The following is a 21251-nucleotide window of genomic DNA, read 5'->3' on the forward strand; positions in this document are numbered from 1 at the left end:
AAGTCACTGACAACTTTAACCACAGTTAACTGTAACCAGTACAACTTCCTGAACCCAGATTGAAAGGGCTCAAACAGATAATTGACGCTTAAATGATTATGCAATTGAGATGAAACAACATCCTCAATGGAAATGGAAGATGTGAAATTGGACAAAAAAATTGTTCAATCACTATTTTGTTTTTTTAATATGGGAGTGACAGCAGCAGTTTTAAGTGCTGTTGGCACAACACCAGTGCAGAGGGAATAATTTATTATTGTCAGAACAACAGGGCATAAATAGCCAAAACAAGATTTAAATAAGCTAGAAGGCAAGGGATCAAGTATGCAAGTGGAAGCTTTCATGCGAGATACCTGTGCACAAAGCGACTCAGAGGTGACTAAACAAAATTAGAGAAAGATGTACCGGAAAAGTGTGGTGGGTTAACTGTAGAAGCATGAGGCCTAGAAGAACTAAGATAGAGACACAGATAGAGTATTTGCACTGTCTACTTTCAATAGACTATTAATTATGTGAAAGAGCTGTTTAGGGTTATGATGATTATTGTCAATAAACTGAAAAAAATATGAGGACCTTGCAGAATCAATTTTTGTTTTGTACTGGCCCAAACAGGTTTTCCTTCTTCTTTTATCAAACCAGAGCCACATCATTTGTGCTGCAGTTTGCGACATTCCACCTTTGAAAGCAAAGTATCAGTATACCAGGGAGCTGTATTTACGAAAGACATATTTCATGTTTTTGCAAGAGCAAAAATGTCTAAATTAGCAGTAAGGGCATTATTAAGTAAGAGTTTTAGGTTCAGAGGGGACCAAAGACAAATTATTCAGGCATGCATTGATCAAATTAGTAAAAGCCATAGGGTCAATTGATTTCAATTTACGGAACGAGACGGTAGGTGCAACAGGCCTTGGGAAATATGATACCTCCAGATTAAAAAAGATAGCTGAATGATCAGAAAGACCAATATCTACAATAGAAAAATTTGACACAAAAAGATCATTAGCCATAACTAAATCTAATGTATGGCCTTTGCAGTAAGTTGAAACATTCACAAATTGTATAAAGTTAAAACAGTTAACAGCAGCGATAAAAAGTCCTTGGCACACAGTCACAGTCAAAGGACACAGTCCTTTCTGATCAACATGTATGTTAACCCTCTGGGGTCACCAAGAATCAGAATTCTCTCAAATTTAATGGACAACACTGTCAGCAATTCAGCTAATTATGACAGAATTCTGCATTTGGTTTCAGAGGTATATAAATTGTAGCAATAGCGGCAGAGTAGGAAAAAGTTACCATGAGTACAAGGCATTCAAAGGATGTAAACTGAGATAGAGGCACAGGGCATAATTTGCATTGCAGGTTATAGACCACATTAATACCCCCACCTTTACGAGAAGGCTGCAGGTGGTCAAAGAGACTAAAACCTGCTGGAGTTAGTTGATTGAAGAGTAGGCCATCGTCCTGTTTATGACAGGTTTCAGTGAGAAACAGTAAGTCCAGACCTTTGTCCATGATGATATCTGACAGAAGCAAAGCCTTATTGTTCACAGAACGTGCATTAAATAATGCAGCATTTAAAGAATTTGTTCAACCCGCAGAGTAGGAATTCAACTCCAGATGTGGATCTAATATCATGGCTAGTGATTGTGCTACTTGGTTCATTCAATCGCTTCAGGTGTGAAAAGACAAAAACATGTATTGTTCAAGAAGGACTGGCCCCATTTACTGCAGGCTGGGAAAGCTACAGCAAGCCTGTTTGGAGGGACGGAGGGAATATCAATATTGTATTGTTTTAAAAAATATCAACATATATATCTAAATATTGTTATTGAAACATGTGGGGTCTTTTTCCAATATGAGTCCACCTCTTTACGTCAACCTATCTTACCCTGAATCTGTAACAGAATGACAGAGAATTCTGTGGACTTCTCTTGGGCGCCCATGATTAAACCTGAGATTATTCGTCACACTTGTGTTTGTTTTTGAGAATAACCTAAACGAAATTTCCACAACATTGTTCTCTATGTTCCGTCTGGGTACTCAGACATTCTCCCACGTTCTAAAACCATGCAGATGCGTTAGGCTATTTTGGTGACTCTAAATTTCCCATACGTGTGTGTGTAAGGGGTTGTCTGTCCACTTGTCAGCCCTGTGATAGAGAAGTGCTATTGGTGAAGCACTTTCAACTGTATGAGGCCTTGCCTACGGTGATGATTGAATTTGAAAATCTGGTGGGTGTTTCTAAAATGTTGGTGTTTTTCTAATTTTTTTTCTTTATGTATTGAAAAGATTTTGAGTCATGAATATGCTCACGTATTCTTGTAGCCTAAATAAGTACATCCTGTTTTTTAAACAGTGATGAGTTCAGATATTTATAAGCTGCTTCTGTCTGTTCCCCCAGGCCCAACAGGAGACTCAGAAAGCAGCTTTGAGATATGAGAGGGCCGTGTCCATGCACACTGCTGCCAGAGAGATGGTCTATGTGGCAGAGCAAGGTCTATTAGCAGACAGGAACACCATGGACCCAACCTGGCAGGAAATGCTTAATCATGCCACCACAAAGGTACATATGCAGGCTTTTTGCTGACCTCAGAATTTTGGAATATTCTACAGTGGCACGACAATGTAATGACACCTTTTGCTATTTCGTGGTTTTATGAATAAATTGGTCATGAAATGAGATTTGATCTTCACAGAACGGAATATTTCTAAGCTAATAAAACACGGTCTTGATCATTCATGTCTTTCAACACACCCATTAAACATATAGAATCATGATAGAAAACGTAATGGCAACACTAGTCTTCTCAGTAAATGTTAGCTAGAGTGAGATGGTGGCATCTCTGGAGTCCAGTCAATGAAACGAGACTCAGGGTGTGGTTTAGAACTTTCTTGACTTATAAAAAACACCAAAACTGTGTCAATATGCCGCAAACAAGATCTGAGAAGGCCTACAATCAAGAATTGTTGATTTGTCTCAAAATGTCTGTAAAGGAGGTGATTTTATACTGTGACCACTCTCTGTAGTGGGTACCCAGATCATGGATAGCCTCAGGAACATTATCACACCTGTGGTGTGGTGGAGGGTGTGTACTTATTTATCCGTGTGTGTGTATGACTTGGGGTCTGTGCATAGAGTGCCATCAGGGTTGTTGAGCCACAGCACCAATGGTCTATTAGAAGGTACTATTTCAAAATGTGACCGGCAATGAGAACAAAAAAATGTACATGTGGTGGCGGGGTGTGATTACGGCGCGAGGCTGCAGGGGGAGTGGTGGGGCAGCAGCCAGAGGATCAGCGGTTGAGAGAGGAAATTAGGGTCAGGTGTAGGGGATGAATAATAATCACTAGCTTTCCTTGATATATAGGAGGAGGAGGAAGAGACGGGAGGAGAGCGAGCGCCAGCCCCAACGAGAGCTGGAGAACAGGAGAATTGGCAAAATAAATAAAAAGGTTAAAATCTCCACCAACGGCGTCCATGTGGTTACATGTTGCTTCACGACAGGAACCTGTAGGTAGCTAGGAGGGCTACAGTATGGTATATGAGTGATAACAAGTGTTCAATTCAATTCAGAAGAGAAAATATGAATCTTAAATATGAATATGAATCAAAAGAAGCCATGCTACTAGCTAGATAAACTAACTGATAGGACAAAATAGATAAATAGATACAGTACAGGAATATGTAGCAGTTATTGATTTGTTCAGAGAGTTTAGTTAGCTTTTAGGTGTGTTAGACCAAAGCTAGTCTGTTGCTAATCCATAGACGAGCTACACAGTACAACACACGCAGGAAGTGAATTCTCTTACTAGGAAACAGTGTCACAGGGGTCACGTATCATCTGTTGTGAATGATTCTGTCCTCTACACACTTATTCCTGCCTTCTTTCAACTGTAAGAATCTGGAAGCTATGTGAGGATTATGTTCTTTGATTTTTTTTTTTAAGTGCATAGTGAATAATAACTGTCAAGATGGTGGCAGTGTATATGGCTTGCCATCTGCTGTTGGCTTTCTGTGGTTTTTATTGCTACTTTGTGTGAAATAGGCTACTTCTCTCTGGATTCATAATTGGCAAATACTTTTTAATATTCATTTTGCTACTAAAGACTTGTGGTACACCCATTCAGGATGGTTTATTTCCTTTCTAGTACTTTTATGGATATCTGCAGATCTCTGGCGTGGGATAGGATGAGATTTCTATATAAGTGAATGTGTGTCTCTATATATGTCTGTCATGTGTGTGACTGTGTGTCTGTGAGTATATCTGTCATTGTGTTTGAATGTGTCTCTGTGTCTGTGTATGTCCATGTGTATGTGTCTGTATGCACAAATATTTGTGTTTGTGTGCATGTGTGTGCATGTGTATTCATGTCTACGAATGTGTGTGTCTGGGAGTATGCTGGTGATTGTGTCGTGCCCTTTGTGTGTGTTTCTGTGTACGTCTGTCCATGTGTGTCTCCATATGCCTGGCCATGTCTGTATATGTCTGTGTGTGAGTGGATGTCTATGTCTCTATCTGTGTGTCTGTATGTTTATCTATGTGTGTTTGTGTGTGTCAGTATGTGTGTCTGTGTATATCTGTCCATGTGTGTGTCTGTGTGTTTCTCTATGTATGTCTGTCAATGTATGTATCTTGTGCTAACTTGAAACCTGTAGCAGAGGTTTAACATTATCCCCTCCTTATCTAGTCAATATCTGTGGTGTGAAAATTGAAGTGGAGCCAGCCTACAAATATCAAATATCAAGTTGGAGCACATGGGGGTGGACTTTGATCCGTCGATTGGAATCTGTACCACCTCACCAACCTCACAACCAAAAAGTTCTCTTGACCTCTAGAGAGCGCAAGTAGAGTGGGAATGGGTCAGGAAGCACGAATGTTAACCGGGAATAGTACAGACATTAAGCGTAATTGATCAGCAACAGCGTGAACAGGATGGTATCAGGTGGGGAGTGAGGTACCACTTCTAATTATCCCTCCATTAACACTAGCAGCACAGACACCATTTAATTACCATTCTGCTCACGCCCTGTAGACAATGAAAGTACCTGTGCCTGTACTTCAACAGCCCTTCCTGCTCTGTGCCATGGCAATCAGACATAATTGCATCTAGCACCCACTAGACACTAAACCTAAACTTGTGCTTGCAATTGTATGAATTGATTTGTCTCAAATGTAATAAATTGTGTACATCACCTATGCTTAATATGAGGAATTGATTCCATAGCTTCCCTGTTAACTTAAACTGTTGTGAATGTTTCGACTGAAAGATAATTATCAAAGTAATTTATTTAGCTACATCATTAACTATTGACTTGGATGTTTATAACAAATTACTGTTAAACAGCAGAGAGCGGCTGCTTTCGTGAGAAAGTGTGTGTGTGCGTGCAAGGCTTATGGCAATGGACATAACAGACTTCCTGAATCTCTTGGTCTTGGCTTTAAGAGGAATTAGTTTCTGGCTGAATGAACTTCCCATTCGCCACAGCTCCTCATGAAGTGGGTAGACAGGATTATCCAGTATGGAGTTGATTTTGTCAACCATCCTCAAGAAGAAGAAGCATAAGTAATGTGTGGATAAAAGGTAAGGAGAGAGCGGAAGACCGTGAACAGGTCCTGAGTCTGTCACGAGTTGCGTAGAGACGCTGGGTGGAAGGAGGAGAGGCAGGACCCAAATGCAGGTAACACAAAGCTTTATTCTCCTGGGACTTCCAGGGCAAACACGGGAACCGGGTGAGACGGTAAATTCACTAGACAACATAAGATGGTTGAAACTGAAGAAAGACCGGGTGGGACGGTCGTCATAAAAAACACACTTTCACTTCAAAACACTGACTTATTTCAACTAGCTACGATCAGTCTTGACTACGGTTAGGTAGACAATGCTACAGCAATGAAACAGAGAACACAGGGAGTACTTATACTAACCAGGGAGGAACTAATAAGACATGGGTGAACATAATCAGGCTAATGAGAACGCAGGTGCCAACAATAACTCATTAAGGTAAAGCTGCCGGGGACCAAAGCAAGGGAAGGCAGGAAGTCCTTTCAGTCTAAAGGTCCCCGGCATGACAGAGTCTGTTAAATGTGGGTCAGAGGTCTTTTGGAGTGCACGGGACACTCCTGAGGACACAGTGGTGGCATCAGTCATTTTTTATAAAGCGGTCTGCTAGGGCAGTGGCACCTCGACTGCGGACAGGAAGAGACTGGATTAAAACTAAACTAATCAAAAGGGCCATCTCTGTACTAGGTTGTTACCTAGACCCAGTGCAGGCGGTGGGAGAGAGGAGGGTCTTGGCCAAGAGAAGAGAATGACTGTCATGGTTTCAACAAGGATGAGCACCCAATTGGAGGAAACACATGGACACAAGACTAGGGGCAGGTGGTTTATATAATAAACAGGAAACAAGGCAGTGAAACACACTTGGGAAAACACTGGATGGTAATGAGAAACAGGAGGATTCAGGAACACACGGAACACTAGGAAAATACAGACTTACTGAACACCCAGGACACAAATAACATCAAGTCCAAAACACAGGGAAGATCAGGCAACTTGATTACAAAAATTCAACTCAATTCAATTCATTCAGGGTAGGGGAGCTCAGTGCAGCTGTGACTTTTTGTCAGCTTGGCTACAGTGCTGAAAAGAAACCTGGGATTGTTCTTATTTTCCTCTATTAGTGATGAATAGTATGCAGTTCTGGCTTTACAGAGAGATTTTTTATATGTTAGTAGAATGTTTTTCCAGGCTAGAAAAATTTCCTCTGAGTTTGTGGAACGCCACTTCCTTTCCAGCCTTCGTGATGCCTGCTTTAAGGTACGAATATGTAAATTATACCATGGGGCTAGTCTTCTCTGATTCACTAACTTCTTTTTCAGAGGGGCTACAGAATCAAGCATTTCACGCAGTGAGGTTACAGCGCTGTCAACAACATGATCAATTTGGTAGGGAGTGGGATTGAAGCAGCTGCCCTCCACTATGTTTGTACTTGGCATAGACGTAAATAAAGATGGAATCATTTTCTTAAATTTATTAACAGTGTTGTCGGATAAACATTTGCTGTAGTGGAATTTTCTTCCAAATGCTGCATGATCCATCATTTTAAATTCAAAAGTTATTAAAGAATGATCTGACAAAACAGGATTTGGGGGAAAAACTATTAGATGTTCAATTTCGATGCCATAGGTCAGAACAAGATCAAGGGTGTGATTGAAACAGTGGGTGGGTTTATTAACATTTTGAATGAAACCAATTGAATCTAATATAAAGTCACAGCTCTGTTGAGCCCAGTGTTCCCTTAGCTCTCAGCAGTGATGAATTTATGAGTTTCTTTACAAATAATATCACAACTATTAGAGATAAAATTCAGCAGATGCTTCCTATACCTGCAATAAATGAATCTTCTACTACAGTAGCTCTTGAATCATCTGTAGGACCTCAGTTATGTTTAGACTGCTTCTCTCCCATAGATCTCTCTGAATTTACATCAGTAGTTGCTTCATCGAAATCATCAACGTGTCTCTTAGACCCCATCCCGACTAGACTGCTTAAAGGCACCCTGCCATTAATGAACTCATCTTTATTGGACTTGGTAAATTTATCTCTAGTATCAGGCTACGTACCACAGGCCTTTAAGACTGCAGTAATCAAACCTTTACTCAAAAAGCCCAGTCTTGATCCAGGAGTCTTGGCTAATTATAGACCAATATCCAACCTGCCATTTATTTCTAAAATCCTAGAAAAAGCTGTTGCTAAGCAGCTATCAGACCCCTTACACAGGAATGAACTATTTGAAGATTTTCAATCAGGATTTAGAGCACATCATAGTACAGAAACAGCACAGCAATCAGCAATCCAGTCCCCACTCTGGATTGATTTAGGTTGGCTAATATGCTCGACCAGAGATCAGAGCTGCAACATCCAAAGTGGGATGGATGCCATCCCTCGCTACCAGACCAGGTTTTCCCCAGAAAGTGACCCAATTGTCTATGAAGACTACATCGTTTGCCGGACACCACCTAGACAGCCAGCTAAAAGGCGGCTAAACATGTCATTGCTGGTCAGATTGGGGAGATCCACAGAGGAAAAACCTCATCATTCCCTATGTAGCAGGTGATTCAGAGAGGCTTAAATGGATTTTTGGGAAACATCAGATACCAGTTCACTTCAAACCCACCAACACACTGAGACAGAGACTGGTTCACCCTAAAGGCCGGACACCAAAATAAAAGATGCTGTCCAGTGTAAGGAAGAATGCTCAGAACTCTACATTGGAGAAACCAAACAACCACTTAATAGGAGGATGGCCTAGTGTAATAGGCTAAAATAGCATTACATGACTCCTTAATACTCCTTAACATGATTTAGTCAGTATGATTTCATGTAAAAGGGAAATGGGTTAAAAAACTTGGGGAAAATGCAATAAATATTCATTCATATTAATTCATGCAAGCCTCTAAAACATTTGATATGCAGTTAAAAGTTGGTTAAAACATGTTAAATACTTTAAGAACTGTAAAACTCTTTGTTATATTCTATATTGTATTAATATTTGTTCGTTTAACGCAACCACAGGGGGGGCACAATCTAGTGTCTTCATGTGCCGGTCCCAAGTCCGGGTAAATGCAGAGGGTTGTGTCAGGAAGGGCATCCGACGTAAAATTTCAGCCAAATCAAACATGCGAATCACAAATATGACTTCCATACCGGATCGGTTGCGGCCCAGGTTAACAACGACCGCCACTGGTGCTGTTGACCTACAGGGTGCCAGTGGAAACTGGACTACTGTTGGTCAAAGAAGGAGAGGAAGAAGGTGTGTTCGTAGGCAAAGAGAGAAGAGGAAGGGCAGGAGTGTAGGACTTAGAGTAGGGACTTTGAATGTAGGAACTTTGTCAGGGAAAACTAGAGAGTTGGTTGATATAATGGTGAGAAGAAAGGTGGATAGCTTGTGTGTTCAGGAGACCAGGTGGAAAGGTAGCAAGGCCTGTAGATTATGTTACGCCCCAACCTAGGGGTTACCGAAGCGTAACACGATGTGGAGTTTTCCTCCAAACCTCTTCCACTCTCAACAAACACGAACGATACGAACTACAATTAACAAGAATATTTATTCTGTGGAAACACAGAACACAATACAGAATGGTCAAAACAAAACATAAACGCTAATTTAGCCCTACGGTATCAAACAAACGAAAATCAATAACAGAAACGCTATAATAGCCCTACGATATCTAATCTAAGAGAAACAACACAAAATCACAGGTCGCTAGCCTGGAAACTCCTAAAACAAACAGGAGAAAACAAAACACAAACGTAACCTAAGAATCTAAATATTTCTAATCTAAACAACGAAAAATACTATCAATACTAAACCTACAACACGAAATAAAACCTAATCTCTAACTAACTAACTCGAAATCGAAATCTGTAGCAAAATAGCTGGGAATGGCAAAGGTGGGAGAATGGCTCTCCTGAGCAGTAGTCCATGGGCTTCTTATAGTCCTTCCGGGAAGTGTTGGACCAATCCCGGAAGTCCAATCCACGGGGTCCTCGAGTCAACGCCCACTCCAGCACCGTCTCATACACACACTCACGAAATGGGGAGGGGAGAGCCAATAACACTAACTACACACATAATGACCTAGGGTCATAACAATTAGTAGCAGGGTTCAAGCTGTTTTATCATGGTGTGGATGGAAAGAGGAATGGAGTAGGAGTCATCCTGAAAGAGGATTTTGCTAGGAATGCTCTGGAGGTGAAGAGAGTGTCAGATAGGGTGATGAGTCTGAAGCTGGAAATTGAAGGTGTGATGTTGAATGTTGTCAGTGGTTATGCCCCACAGGTAGGATGTGAGTTAGAAGAGAAGGAGAATTTCTGGAGGGAGATGGATGAGGTGATTCAGGGTATCCCTAGTGGTGAGAGAGTGGTGATTGTGGCAGACTTCACGGACATGTTGGTGAGGGAAACAGAGGTGAAGAGGAAGTGATGAGTAAGTTTGGTATGCAGGACAGGAATGCAGAAGGACAGATGGTGGTAGACTTTGCAAAAAGGATGGAAATGGCTGTAGTGAACACATTTTTCCAGAAAATTGAGGAGCATAGGGTGACATATAAGAGTGGAGGCAGGAGCACACAAGTTGATTACATCTTGTGCAGACGTTCCAACCTGAAAGAGATCAGTGACTGCAAAGTAGTGGCTGGGGAGAGTGTAGCCAGACAGCATAGGATGGTGGTGTGTAGGATGACTGGTGGTGAGGAAGATGAAGAGGACAAAGGCAGAGCAGAGGACCAAGTGGTGGAAGTTAAAATGGTAAGAGTGTTGTGTAGCTTTCAGGGAGGAGCTGAAACAGGCTCTGGAAGGTCAGGAGGTTCTTCCAGATGACTGGACAGCTACAGTTAAAGTGATCAGGGAGACAGGTAGGTACCAGTCATCCACATGGTGTGTCATCTGGAAAGAGGAAAGCAGATAAGTAGACTTGGTGGTGAAATGAGGAAGTTCAGGAGTGTGTTAAGAGGTAAGAAGAAGTGGGACACTGAGAGGACAGAAGAGAACAGACAGGAGTACAGGGGGATGCAGCGTAAGGTGAAGGCAGAGGTGGCAAAGGCCAAACAAAGGGCTTATGAGGATTTGTATGATAGGTTGGACTCTAAGGTGGGAGAGGTGGATTTGTACTAGTTGGCGAGGCAGAGAGACAGAGATGGGAATGATGTGCAGCAGGTTAGGGTGATCAAGGACAGGGATGGAAATGTGTTGACAGGTGCCACAAGTGTGATGGAATAAATATGGAATATTTTGAAGAGTTGATGAATGAGGAAAATGTTAGAGAGGTGACTGTTGTGGAGCAGGAAGTAGCAAAGATCAGTAAGGATGAAGTGAGGAAGGCGTTGAAGAGGATGAAGAATGGAAAGGCAGTTGGTCCAGATGACATACCTGTGGAAGTATGGAAGTGTTTAGGAGAGGTGGCAGTAGAGTTTTTGACTGGGCTACTTAACAAGATCTTGGAGAGTGAGAGGATGCCTGAGGAATGGAGGAGAAATGTACTGGTGCCTATCTTTAAGAACAAGGGAGATGTGCAGAGTTGTGGAAACTACAGAGGAATAAAGCTGATGAGTCACACAATGAAGTTATGGGAAAGAGTAGTGAAGGCTAGGCTGAGGTCAGAAGTGAGCATTTGTGAGCAGCAGTTTGGTTTCATGCCAAGAAAGAGTACCACAGATGCAATATTTGCTTTGAGAATGCTGATGGATAAGTACAGAGAAGGCCAGTTCTCAAGATAATCTTGTGTGTTGGTAATCCTTAGTCTGTATTCTGCTCTGGGATCGATTGGTCAGGGCTCGGGCCACTTCGAGGGAAATCGCGCCGTTCTCGCATGGCAATAAACCACTGCAAGAGGGAAATGCTACATATGACTCTCTTGATTCTTTCTCCCCCGTTTACAGGGGCGTAACACCAGCACAAGAGGTATATTGGATATGTTCCTGTCCAGCTTTTTCTCAGACTAATGAAGCCACCTGGAGGCGTGGAGAAATGTTTCGACCTAAAAACTGAAAGTCCAGTTGTCATGACTCAATGTTACATAATTTCCCCTGGCTGACTGAGAATCTTCACAGACATCATAACAGAATTACTCAATGCATGAGACTGGCTACACTGGGTAGTTCTGTCAGTGACATACTGCTCCATGTTTTCACTCAGAATATTTGAAAATGTGCATAAAAACAAATAAATGAAAACCTTATTCACAGTATGAAAAACCCAATGGTGTGAACTTTAAATGTTTTCATCCACCACAGAACCACTTCTGTCACTTTCTCAGTGAACATTTTATGTGAGTTTATAGTGTTCCTTCTGTCATATTTCCTGTACTGATCAGGTGAACGAGGCAGAGGAGGAGCGTCTCCACAGTGAGCAGGAGCACCAGCAAGTCACACAGCTCTGCCAGGATGCAGAGGTTCGAGTCCAAACCCTCCAGAAAGCCCTGAAGAAGGTTATTCTGAAGTCCAAACCTTACTTTGAACTTAAAGCTCAATTCAATCAGATTCTGGAGGTATGTACCAGTGTTTTTACAACATAACAAACATATTCCCTGTATTATGTATACTGAAAGCTGATCATTTAAGCATTTAATTTTTTATAACCAAGAGTAAGTAGGGACGCAGGCCCTCTGTGATACTCCACATGATTTTGGTGGTTTTTCACTGATATACTTAATCCACATGTATTTTTAACTGTAATTACTTTGGTTGGATGTTATGGCTGATAAATTTAGTGACTCAGTTTGTTTTTTTAAGTTATGTTACATTAAGTTGATGACTTGAAGCAAAATATATTTCAAGATCACATTGAAATGTGTAACTGTGAGCCCTGCTAACTTGCTTTTAACTATTTTTCAGGAACATAAACATAAAGTAGTACAGCTGGAGGAGCAGGTGGCAAAAGTAAAAACACATTACTCTGTGGCCCTGCGGAACCTGGAGCAGATCAGCGAACAGATCCATGCACAGAGGGGGCAAATCAGGGCCAACAGGAGGCATCCAACAGTTTGTGGGGGGCGGAACTCCCCTGTAGGTGCTGAGGCTGAGGTTAGAGCTGTCATTGGGTTTCATGTCAGTAATTATGTGACAGTAAGTGGGATAGAGCGTGACTGGGTTGCTGGTGAGAAAACCAGGCTGTGGGTGGAGAGACACAGAGAGAGTGGATGGGGCCAAAGGGAGTGGCTGGAAGCAGAGCAGGTCAGCTCAGACTGCATATCAGTCATCAGCCTACAGACCATTGCTTCTGACTTGGAAAAATGTGACTCAGTGGAGCACTTAGGTGACCTGAGTGACTCCAGGAGCGTGTTAGGTGAGGAGTGGGTCTGTGACAGGAAGCCTGAGAAGCCTGCCAGGAAGGATGTGGTAACAGAGGGTCCCCAGCAGGAGCAGGAAAAGAACAGAGTCATTAGTAAAGAGAAGCAGGGGAATTTTGTCAAGCACCACCAGAGAAGTGTTAGTCTATGATAGTCAGGCAGGAGGAGGCTGATGGATAATGATGAGTGAGGATCAAGACAAGTGAATGATGAAGGATCAAAGAGGAAATTAGAGGGAAGAGAGAAAGTACTCTGAGTGAGGTGGTAAACAGGCTGTCAGTAATATGAAAAGGAATAGCTGACAATGATTGACACCACCATACTGACACTGCAGTTAGGGATAATGGAGGATTAGAAGGTACATTGGCCAAATACAAATGAATCTCTATGTGACAGCAATAAACTGAGAGCAAAAAACACTGGACACACTGGAACATCAAGAAAAGTGCATGAAACAAACAGCAGTCTACAGAAAACAAATTATTGTAAAGCATAAACAAGCAAACAAAGTGCAAACAAAAATATGCTTCTGTTAATGTGTCTGGGCTTTAATGTCCCCACAGACCACTTAAAAACCTGTTTTTAATCTGCTTAAAATATGCTTCTTGTTTAAATAAGTGCTATTTGTTCTAATGAATGAATTTGGCAATGCACTTCTGCTTGTTGTTATGCTTAGTCTGTGTTACTGGTACTTGGTACTATAATTAGTCTAAATGCAACTTATACACCAAAGGGTTCAACATGGCTATGTTAGTTAAAAGCGATTTATAGTCTTGAAAATACGGTAATCTGCAGGCAAAATGTCACTAACAATCCTACATTACACAGTAAAACTGCTTAGTAAACAACTATGGTATGTATGGTAGGTCACATTAGAACAGCGGGTAGCTCTATGAACTGTGATGGAGAGTTGAAGAGACCATTTAGCACGGGGGTATCAAACTCATTTTCAGCAAGGGCCACATCAGCATTATGGTTGCCCTCAAAGGGCCGGTTGTAACTAAGACTTTATAAGTGTAACTACTTCTTAGCAATTGTTAAATAACTGTCTCTGTATTGTTTATTCAAGTTATAAATATTGTATATGCATTTGCATAGATGTAAAAGTACATGTAAACACATTGCTCTGTGTTATGTAACATAAACCCTTTTAATTTATATGTTAAGAAACCGACATGACCCTAACAATCAAAGATCAAATTTCTCACACAAATAACAAGAACAATTATCATCAAACACAGGTTTTACATTAGCTTTATTCACAGTTCAGAAGAGTAGTTATGGAACAACAAATTATTGTGAGCTGCTAAGAACGTGACAGATGTGATATTTTATAAAAAGTGGTTGCACACAGCCTTGCAGAGGGCATACATCCAACTAATGATGGTCTGATTAAACATTTGGATGCATTAATACCTACATCTGTAAATATACTGAAGACATTGCTACACATACAAAGTGATATATATATATATATATATATATATATATATATATATATATATATATATATATATATATATATGTAACCTGGATAGATCTGTTAATAAATTATTGTTTTATGACAGCAGTGCAGTACCTGTATTGTTGTGACTAGCATAGCTAACTCAGCTGGCTACAGAGTCTACCTTTTCATCATTCCGACCTGGGATATGAAGATTATTCTTTCGTGAAGTAATACGAGATGGCTAGAAGAGAGTCTTTGGATTGGGGATTGGTACTTGGGACCTAAGAACCTGTCATCAAGTTAGTCATACTCGTAGTGGGAACTACATAATAATTGGTAAGAACTCAGAAGGCCCTTACTTCATTACTGTGGGTATAGGTGGGCTACATAAATTGGAGGCACCGCTGGGATAGATTCATTTTGTTTGCTGTATCTTAGGTTCCTATTGTGACAATCAGAACATTTTACACATTCACATTAACACACACCATGACTAACACAGTAGTTGACAAGCTGAAGAAGTGGTGTCGAGGAGAAGCCCTTGATGAGAGCCACGCCCTGCTGACAGTTGCTCCTGAAAACACAGAGATAGCACTTATTGAAGAGACTTTACAGACTATTAGTGTCTTGGTCGTGTCCGAGTCAAGGGAAGGATTTATGGTGATACTGAAAATAAAGTGCTTGTACTTTGTGAATGTAGAGAAATCGAGATGGTGAATGATGTCCCACAGGAGGTGCTGGCCCCAGATGTTTGGCAGCATGGCCCATCGTCGATTTTAATATAAAACTAAATGCACTTCTACAGGCCGAAGGAAAAACGCTTGATGATGTCCAAGCTTTTTTCATTGAATCACAACTTACCGTGGGTGGGTACTGCCGCCTGCGCATCTTTTCTGAAATTGTGGCTGCTCCTGCCGAAGAGTAATAATTTGACCATTGGCTAGAGCAAGCCCACCTAATGGTAGAAGAAAGTGATGGCTCTGACAAAGACAAAAGGTGAAGGATAATGGAGAGTCTAAAGGGCCCAGCACTAGAAGTGATGAAAGCAATACACCTGGCAGATCTGCTGTTACTCCAGAAAATTGCTTAGAAGCCCTCAAAAGTGCTTTTGGACTAGCTGAGTCTGGTGAGGATCTTTATTTTTCCTTTAGACTATTACAGCAACAGCCTGGTGAAAAGCTATCTGACTTTCTGAGAAGACTTGAACGGGTCCTGGCCAAATTTGTGCAGCGAGGTGGTCTGCCAGCTAGTAACATCGACAGAGCCAGAGTTGGGCAATACTCAAAGGTGCAGTTAATGCTGATTTGATACTGTTGCAGTTCAGACTAAGGGAAAGGTGAGCCACTCCCCCAAACTTTCTAGAGCTCTTATGAGAGATCCGAACAGAGTAAGAGTACGAAGCTTCCAAAGTCAAGCTGAACCAGTCAGTTCATACTGTCCATGCCAAAGTTCAATGAGGAAACAAATAGTCAGAGATACAAGATTTAAGAGCAGAGATAAAAGAAGCAAAATCTATGTTTGCAGCTCTCACCACCCAACCTCAGCCTGAGGTGGAAGTTACTGAAAAGCGTTCAACTTACATTGAACAAGCAACCAGTTTAGACCCTGAAGTAATAGCACTGAAAGAACAAGTCAAGCACTTACAACAAAACGTGAACTCCAAGACATCAAAATTTACCTCCACACATTTTCATGGCTGTTAACACACCAGTTCATCTGCTGAAGCCTGTAGGCATACCTGTAGGCATAATAGGCCCACCCTCGGTAGAGCCAGTGAAAATAAATTATTATTGCATTATTGAACAGTGGTTCCCGTGTCAGCATCATCTTTGAATCCTGGTACCAAAAATATCTAGCCCTGATTTTTCCTGATCCACCAGGTCTTGATTAGACCCCTGTCATCATAGGGACTAATGCCAAGGCCAGTATCTCCAAGTGCCTGGCTCAGCTATGCAGTGAAACCCCAGGCATTCCAGCACATGTTTCTGGCACACAGAGCTCTTGCCCCAGTACAAAGACAAGCATTCCCACATCAATCCAAGAAAAGGATGATGGAGTAGGATTTGTGAAATGGGAGGGCCGGGGATCTCTAACTATACCTGCTGATGGTTGAAGCCTCAGCAACCAATCAGCTTCCTGCTGAAGTGTTACACTGACCTATGGTGGTACCAAGCAGCACCATCAAATATGATCAGTGTATAATCCTGATTCGAAAAGAGTCACTAAAGAATCTCAACTTACCTGTCGGCGCTGTTGTCGCGTGCCTCTGCGTTGCTGATGTTGTCACGACTATGTCCTGCCACCAGTCCAATTCCAAGCAATTTGATACCAGTCAGATCAACTTTGGAGAGTCACCTATCCCTGAAAATTGGAAAACAAGGTTATGTCAAAAGTTACCCGAAAGAGCAGCAGTTTTCTCCTTACATGACCTCGATGTAGGTCTAGCCAAGCGAGTTGAGCAGAGTATACACATCTGCCCCAAGGCCATTTCGTGAAGGCTCCCGACACATTGCCCCTGATTGCTGATGTGCGTCGCCACATTCAGAAACTGCTAGGAGCAGGCATTATCAAAGAGTCAAAAAGTCCTTACACATCCCCAATAGTAGTTGTAAGGAAAAAGAACGGTGGCGTTAGGATGTGTATAGACTACTGCACTCTCAATAACCACACCATTCCTGACCAGTATATCAGACCACAGATTGACGAAGCACTAGTCTGCCTCTCAGGCAGGAATTGGTTTTCTGTCCTCAATTTGAGAAGTGGCTATTACCAGATCACCATGGAGGAGGACAAAGAAAAAACAGCCTTTATTTGTCCCCTAGGCCTCAATCAATTTGAGAGAATGCCTCAAGGCATCACTGGAGCACCTGCAAGTTTCCAACGCACAATGGAGAAAGCGGTCAGTGTCATGAACCTCCTTCAAGTCCATTTCGATGATTTGATTGTGTTCCGACGAACACTAGAGGAAGTCCTCGAACGACTTCAGGAAGTAGTCCTTAAGATTTCCCTTGATAAGTGCCAGTTCTGCCAGACAAAAGTCAAGAACGTTGGCCACATAGTCTCCACTGATGGCATTGCTGCTGACCCAGCAAAGATCGAAGCCGTCACTAACTGGCCCAGGCCCCACAACTTAAAGGCCCTGCGTTCCTTCTTAGGCTTCTGTGGCTACTACAGAAGATTTATCAAAAGCTATTTGTCCATTGTACACCCTTTGACAGACCTAAGCAAGGGATATGCTCCCACACAGCGAGGAAAGAATCTCAAAAAGAAACAAAACAATACTTACCTGGATGAGGGAGAACCGTTTGGAGTCAAATGGGATGAGTCATGTACCAAGGCATTTGAAAAGATGAAAACATTGTCTCACAAATGCCCTAGTATTGGCTTTTGCTGATCCAAACAATTCATATGTGTTGCATGTTGACACCAGCCTAAGTGGACTTGGGGCTGTCCTTTATGAAGAATACCCAGAAGGACTTAGACCTGTGGCATTTGCCAGTCACAAACTAAACCCCTCTGAAAGGAACTACACCACCCATCAATTGGAGTTTTTGTCCCTAAAATGGGCAATACTTGAGAAGTTCCATAATTACTTATTTGGAGTCCGCTTTACTGTATGTACTGACAATAATCCGCTAGCATATGTCCTCACCACTGCCAAAGTTAATGCAACAGGGCATAGATGGTTGTCGGACCTGTCAGTGTACAATTTTGACATCATCTACCGACCTGGAAGAAATAACATTGATGCAGATCTGGGTTCGTCTGGCCCAAAATGGCCATGGATGTGGAACAATACATAAAGAAATGTGAAGAATGCATGCTTAGGAAAACTCCATGCCAAAGAGCTGCAGCCTTGCACCAGATCATGAGCACAGGGCCGATGGACCTTGTCTGCATAGATTTCCTTTCAGTGGAACCTGATTCAAAGGGAATAAGCAATGTGCTAATGGTAACTGACCACTTTACTAGGTATGCCCAAAGTTTTACTACCAAAAACCAACAAGCTCTCACAGTCGCCAAGATCCTAATGGAAAAGTATTTCATCCACCATGGCTTACCCGCACAGATCCATTCGGATCAATGCAGGGACTTCAAGTCCAAACTCATTAAAGAACTTCTGAGAATACTGGTAATCCAATGCCGTGTCATCACCAGGGTGACCCGCAACCTGAGCAGTTTAACCCTCTGGGGTCGACGCACGCGCCGGCGCGTTTTGACGCATCTTTTTCTGATAAGGCCGAAACAAACTTAAATTACTCCGTCAATTCTGATCGTACAGATAAAAGAAGCATATCATTCAAATCTGTAAAGGGTCTAGTTTTAGTGGTATACCATCATAATAACAACAAAACGTTGTGCTTTTTTTAAATAAAGAAAGCCGACAGGGTGCGCTCTCTGACTTTTCTTTCTCTGCCATTTCTCTTCACAGACGCGTAAATAAAACAACCAGAATCTTAGCGAATACTTGGCTCATAAAAATAAGAATTATATGGCTAGAAAGCTTGAAATGTTTTCTTTTGAGTGAAACAATTCAAGTCAAAAACAAATCATCACTTTTTATTGAATCCGTATGAACGTAAGGAGACGTTTTTTCCTGTCTCACCTCATTACAGGTAACGCGGTCCCGCCTTGTACACTGTCCACTGTTCACATGTAAATAATCTCAGGTGAACCAGATAAATATGTGCACGCCCCCGAGAAATGACACAAAATATCAAACTTCATCATAGAATTTACTCACTTTTTCGGCCCGTTTGGATGATGGCGCGTCACGCACGTGAAGCGGCGCTCCTTACATTCCACACAGAGACAAATAGTTTAGCTTGTCCTCAGAGTAAAAACACTGATTTTAACTCAAATGAGGATCGTTTGGCTCCTCATTGTGTTGTATTGTACAGCACTAATCCGTCCCATCTACATTGACTGAAAGGCTCATTATGCGCGCCTTTGTCTGGACGTTCAGTGCGTCTTTTGTGTTCTCAGGTAAATCACATGACTATTCATCCTCAGACACACCCTCTTGCATATGGCCTTTCTGGACAAAAAGTGTCTTAGAAAATTTAAATCAGTGTATTGTTTACTGTGAATGTGTGAACAAGATGACATTCACAGCACTCTGAAGTAAACACTTTAGCCTACAACATGCTGGTCTCCAAAGTCTTGTGAACCAATGTTCTGTTTGTGTTTTATGGTCTTATTTCAGTGAGTAAAAAATTGTAGTTTTTCACTAGCCATGCATAAACACTTTTTTCTCAAAAACACAATAATGTATAAACTTGAAGCTCACATATTATTGTAGCCAATTTTGTGCTGATTACAGTGTTATTAGACTTTAGACATTAATATGAAAAAAGCACAAATGTCAGGACATGTCAAAATTTGTCCAGGCCCCAAAAACCCCCTCAGACCCCAGAGGGTTAACTGAACCCTATTGTCAGTGCTAGGCACCCTGAGTCGCCAATGGAGCCATCTCGTACATGCTTATAACAGTACCAAATGTGGCTAACTGGTTATTCCCTTTACTTCCTTATGTTTGGGAGGGAATTCAATTCAATTCAGTTCAATTTAATTTTATTTGTATAGCGCCAAATCACAATACAAATCATCTCAAGGCACTTTACAAAAACAAAAAACCCAACAAATCCCTTATGAGCAAGCACTTGGTGACAGTGGAGAGGGAAAACTCCCTTTAACGGAAGAAAAAACCTCCAGCAGAACCGGGCTCCCTGTTCATTTGTGCTTTGGTACCTGCCTGGACGACAAAGGAGAAACCCAGCACTCAGCGTATTTTGCTAAGCTGAAAGAAGATCTACAAAAGGCTTACAAAATGGCTGCTGAAGTATCCAATAAGACTCATCTACACAAGAAACCCTATGACAAAAGATTAGGATTCCAGAACCTTCAACCAGGAGACAGAGTCTTGGTGAAGAATCTTGGTCTGAAAGACAAACACAAACTTGAAAATCGTTGGTATGACATTCCCTACGTCATACTCAAGCAACTACCAAACCTACCTGTGTACAAGTTGAAACCCCAGAATTCAATTAATGTGAATTCAATTCAATTCAGTTTTATTTGTGTAGCACCAAATCACAATTCAATCATATCAAAGCACAAAAAAAAACAACAAAACCCAACAAATCCCTAATGAGCAAACACTTGTGACAGTTGAGAGGGAAAACTCCCTTTAACGGAAGAAAAAACCTCCAGCAGAACCAGGATCCTTTTGGGCGGTGACCTGCCTTGACCAGTTCGGGTGAGTGGATAGAAGAGAGAGAAAAGAACAGTAACAATAAACAACAAATAGACACTGCAGGTTGGTGGGGCCAGTAACTGCAATATACAGCTCCAGGACCAGGGACACCTGCAGAAGGTACAGAGAGAGAGGGAGAGAGCACAAACTTTCAATGGTGGAATATGCGTCGGGGGAAGGGAGGGTTAGGGTAGTGGAGGTCAGTGCACCGATGGAGAGTCCTCAGGCAGTCTAGGCCTATAGCAGCATAAACAAAGCTTTGTCAAAAAGTAAGGTTTTAGGGAGCTGGTTCCACAGGAGAGGAGCTTGACAGCTGAGGCTCTGCCTCCCATTCTACTTTTGGGAACCAAAAGGTATGAAAGAGCTTGATCATGAAGGGATTTGTATGTGAGAAGAAGGATTTTAAATTTTATTCTGTATTTTACAGGGAGCCAATGAAGAGAAGATAATATAGGAGAAATATGATCTCTTTTGCTAGTTCCTGTCAGGACTCTGGCTGCAGTATTCTGGATTAACTGGAGGTTTTTTATGGAGATACTGGGACATCCAGATAGTAATGAGTTACAGTAATCTAGCCTTGAGGTAACAAATGCATGGACTAGTTTTTCTGCATCATTTTGAGACAGGATGCTCCTACTTCTGGCAATATTGCACAAATGAAAGGAGGCAGTTCTAAAGATTTGTTTTATGTATGA

General features: G+C 41.7%; 1 protein-coding gene across 1 annotated transcript in view; it reads left to right on the forward strand.

Annotated features, from left to right (window-relative positions):
* sh3bp5lb (SH3-binding domain protein 5-like, b) overlaps positions 1-13070 on the forward strand; it is a 36060-nt gene extending 22990 nt beyond the window's left edge. Inside the window, exons 4-6 of the mRNA XM_026300543.1 lie at positions 2405-2566; positions 11879-12052; positions 12399-13070. Of these exons, the coding sequence (XP_026156328.1) occupies positions 2405-2566; positions 11879-12052; positions 12399-13004 (942 nt within the window). The 3' untranslated portion in view covers positions 13005-13070. The remainder of the gene's footprint in view (positions 1-2404; positions 2567-11878; positions 12053-12398) is intronic.
* The last annotated feature ends 8181 nt before the right edge of the window (positions 13071-21251 follow it).

The sequence above is a fragment of the Mastacembelus armatus genome, chromosome 11 (genome assembly GCF_900324485.2).
Source record: "Mastacembelus armatus chromosome 11, fMasArm1.2, whole genome shotgun sequence".
In the NCBI taxonomy this organism is placed as follows: Eukaryota; Metazoa; Chordata; class Actinopteri; order Synbranchiformes; family Mastacembelidae; genus Mastacembelus; species Mastacembelus armatus.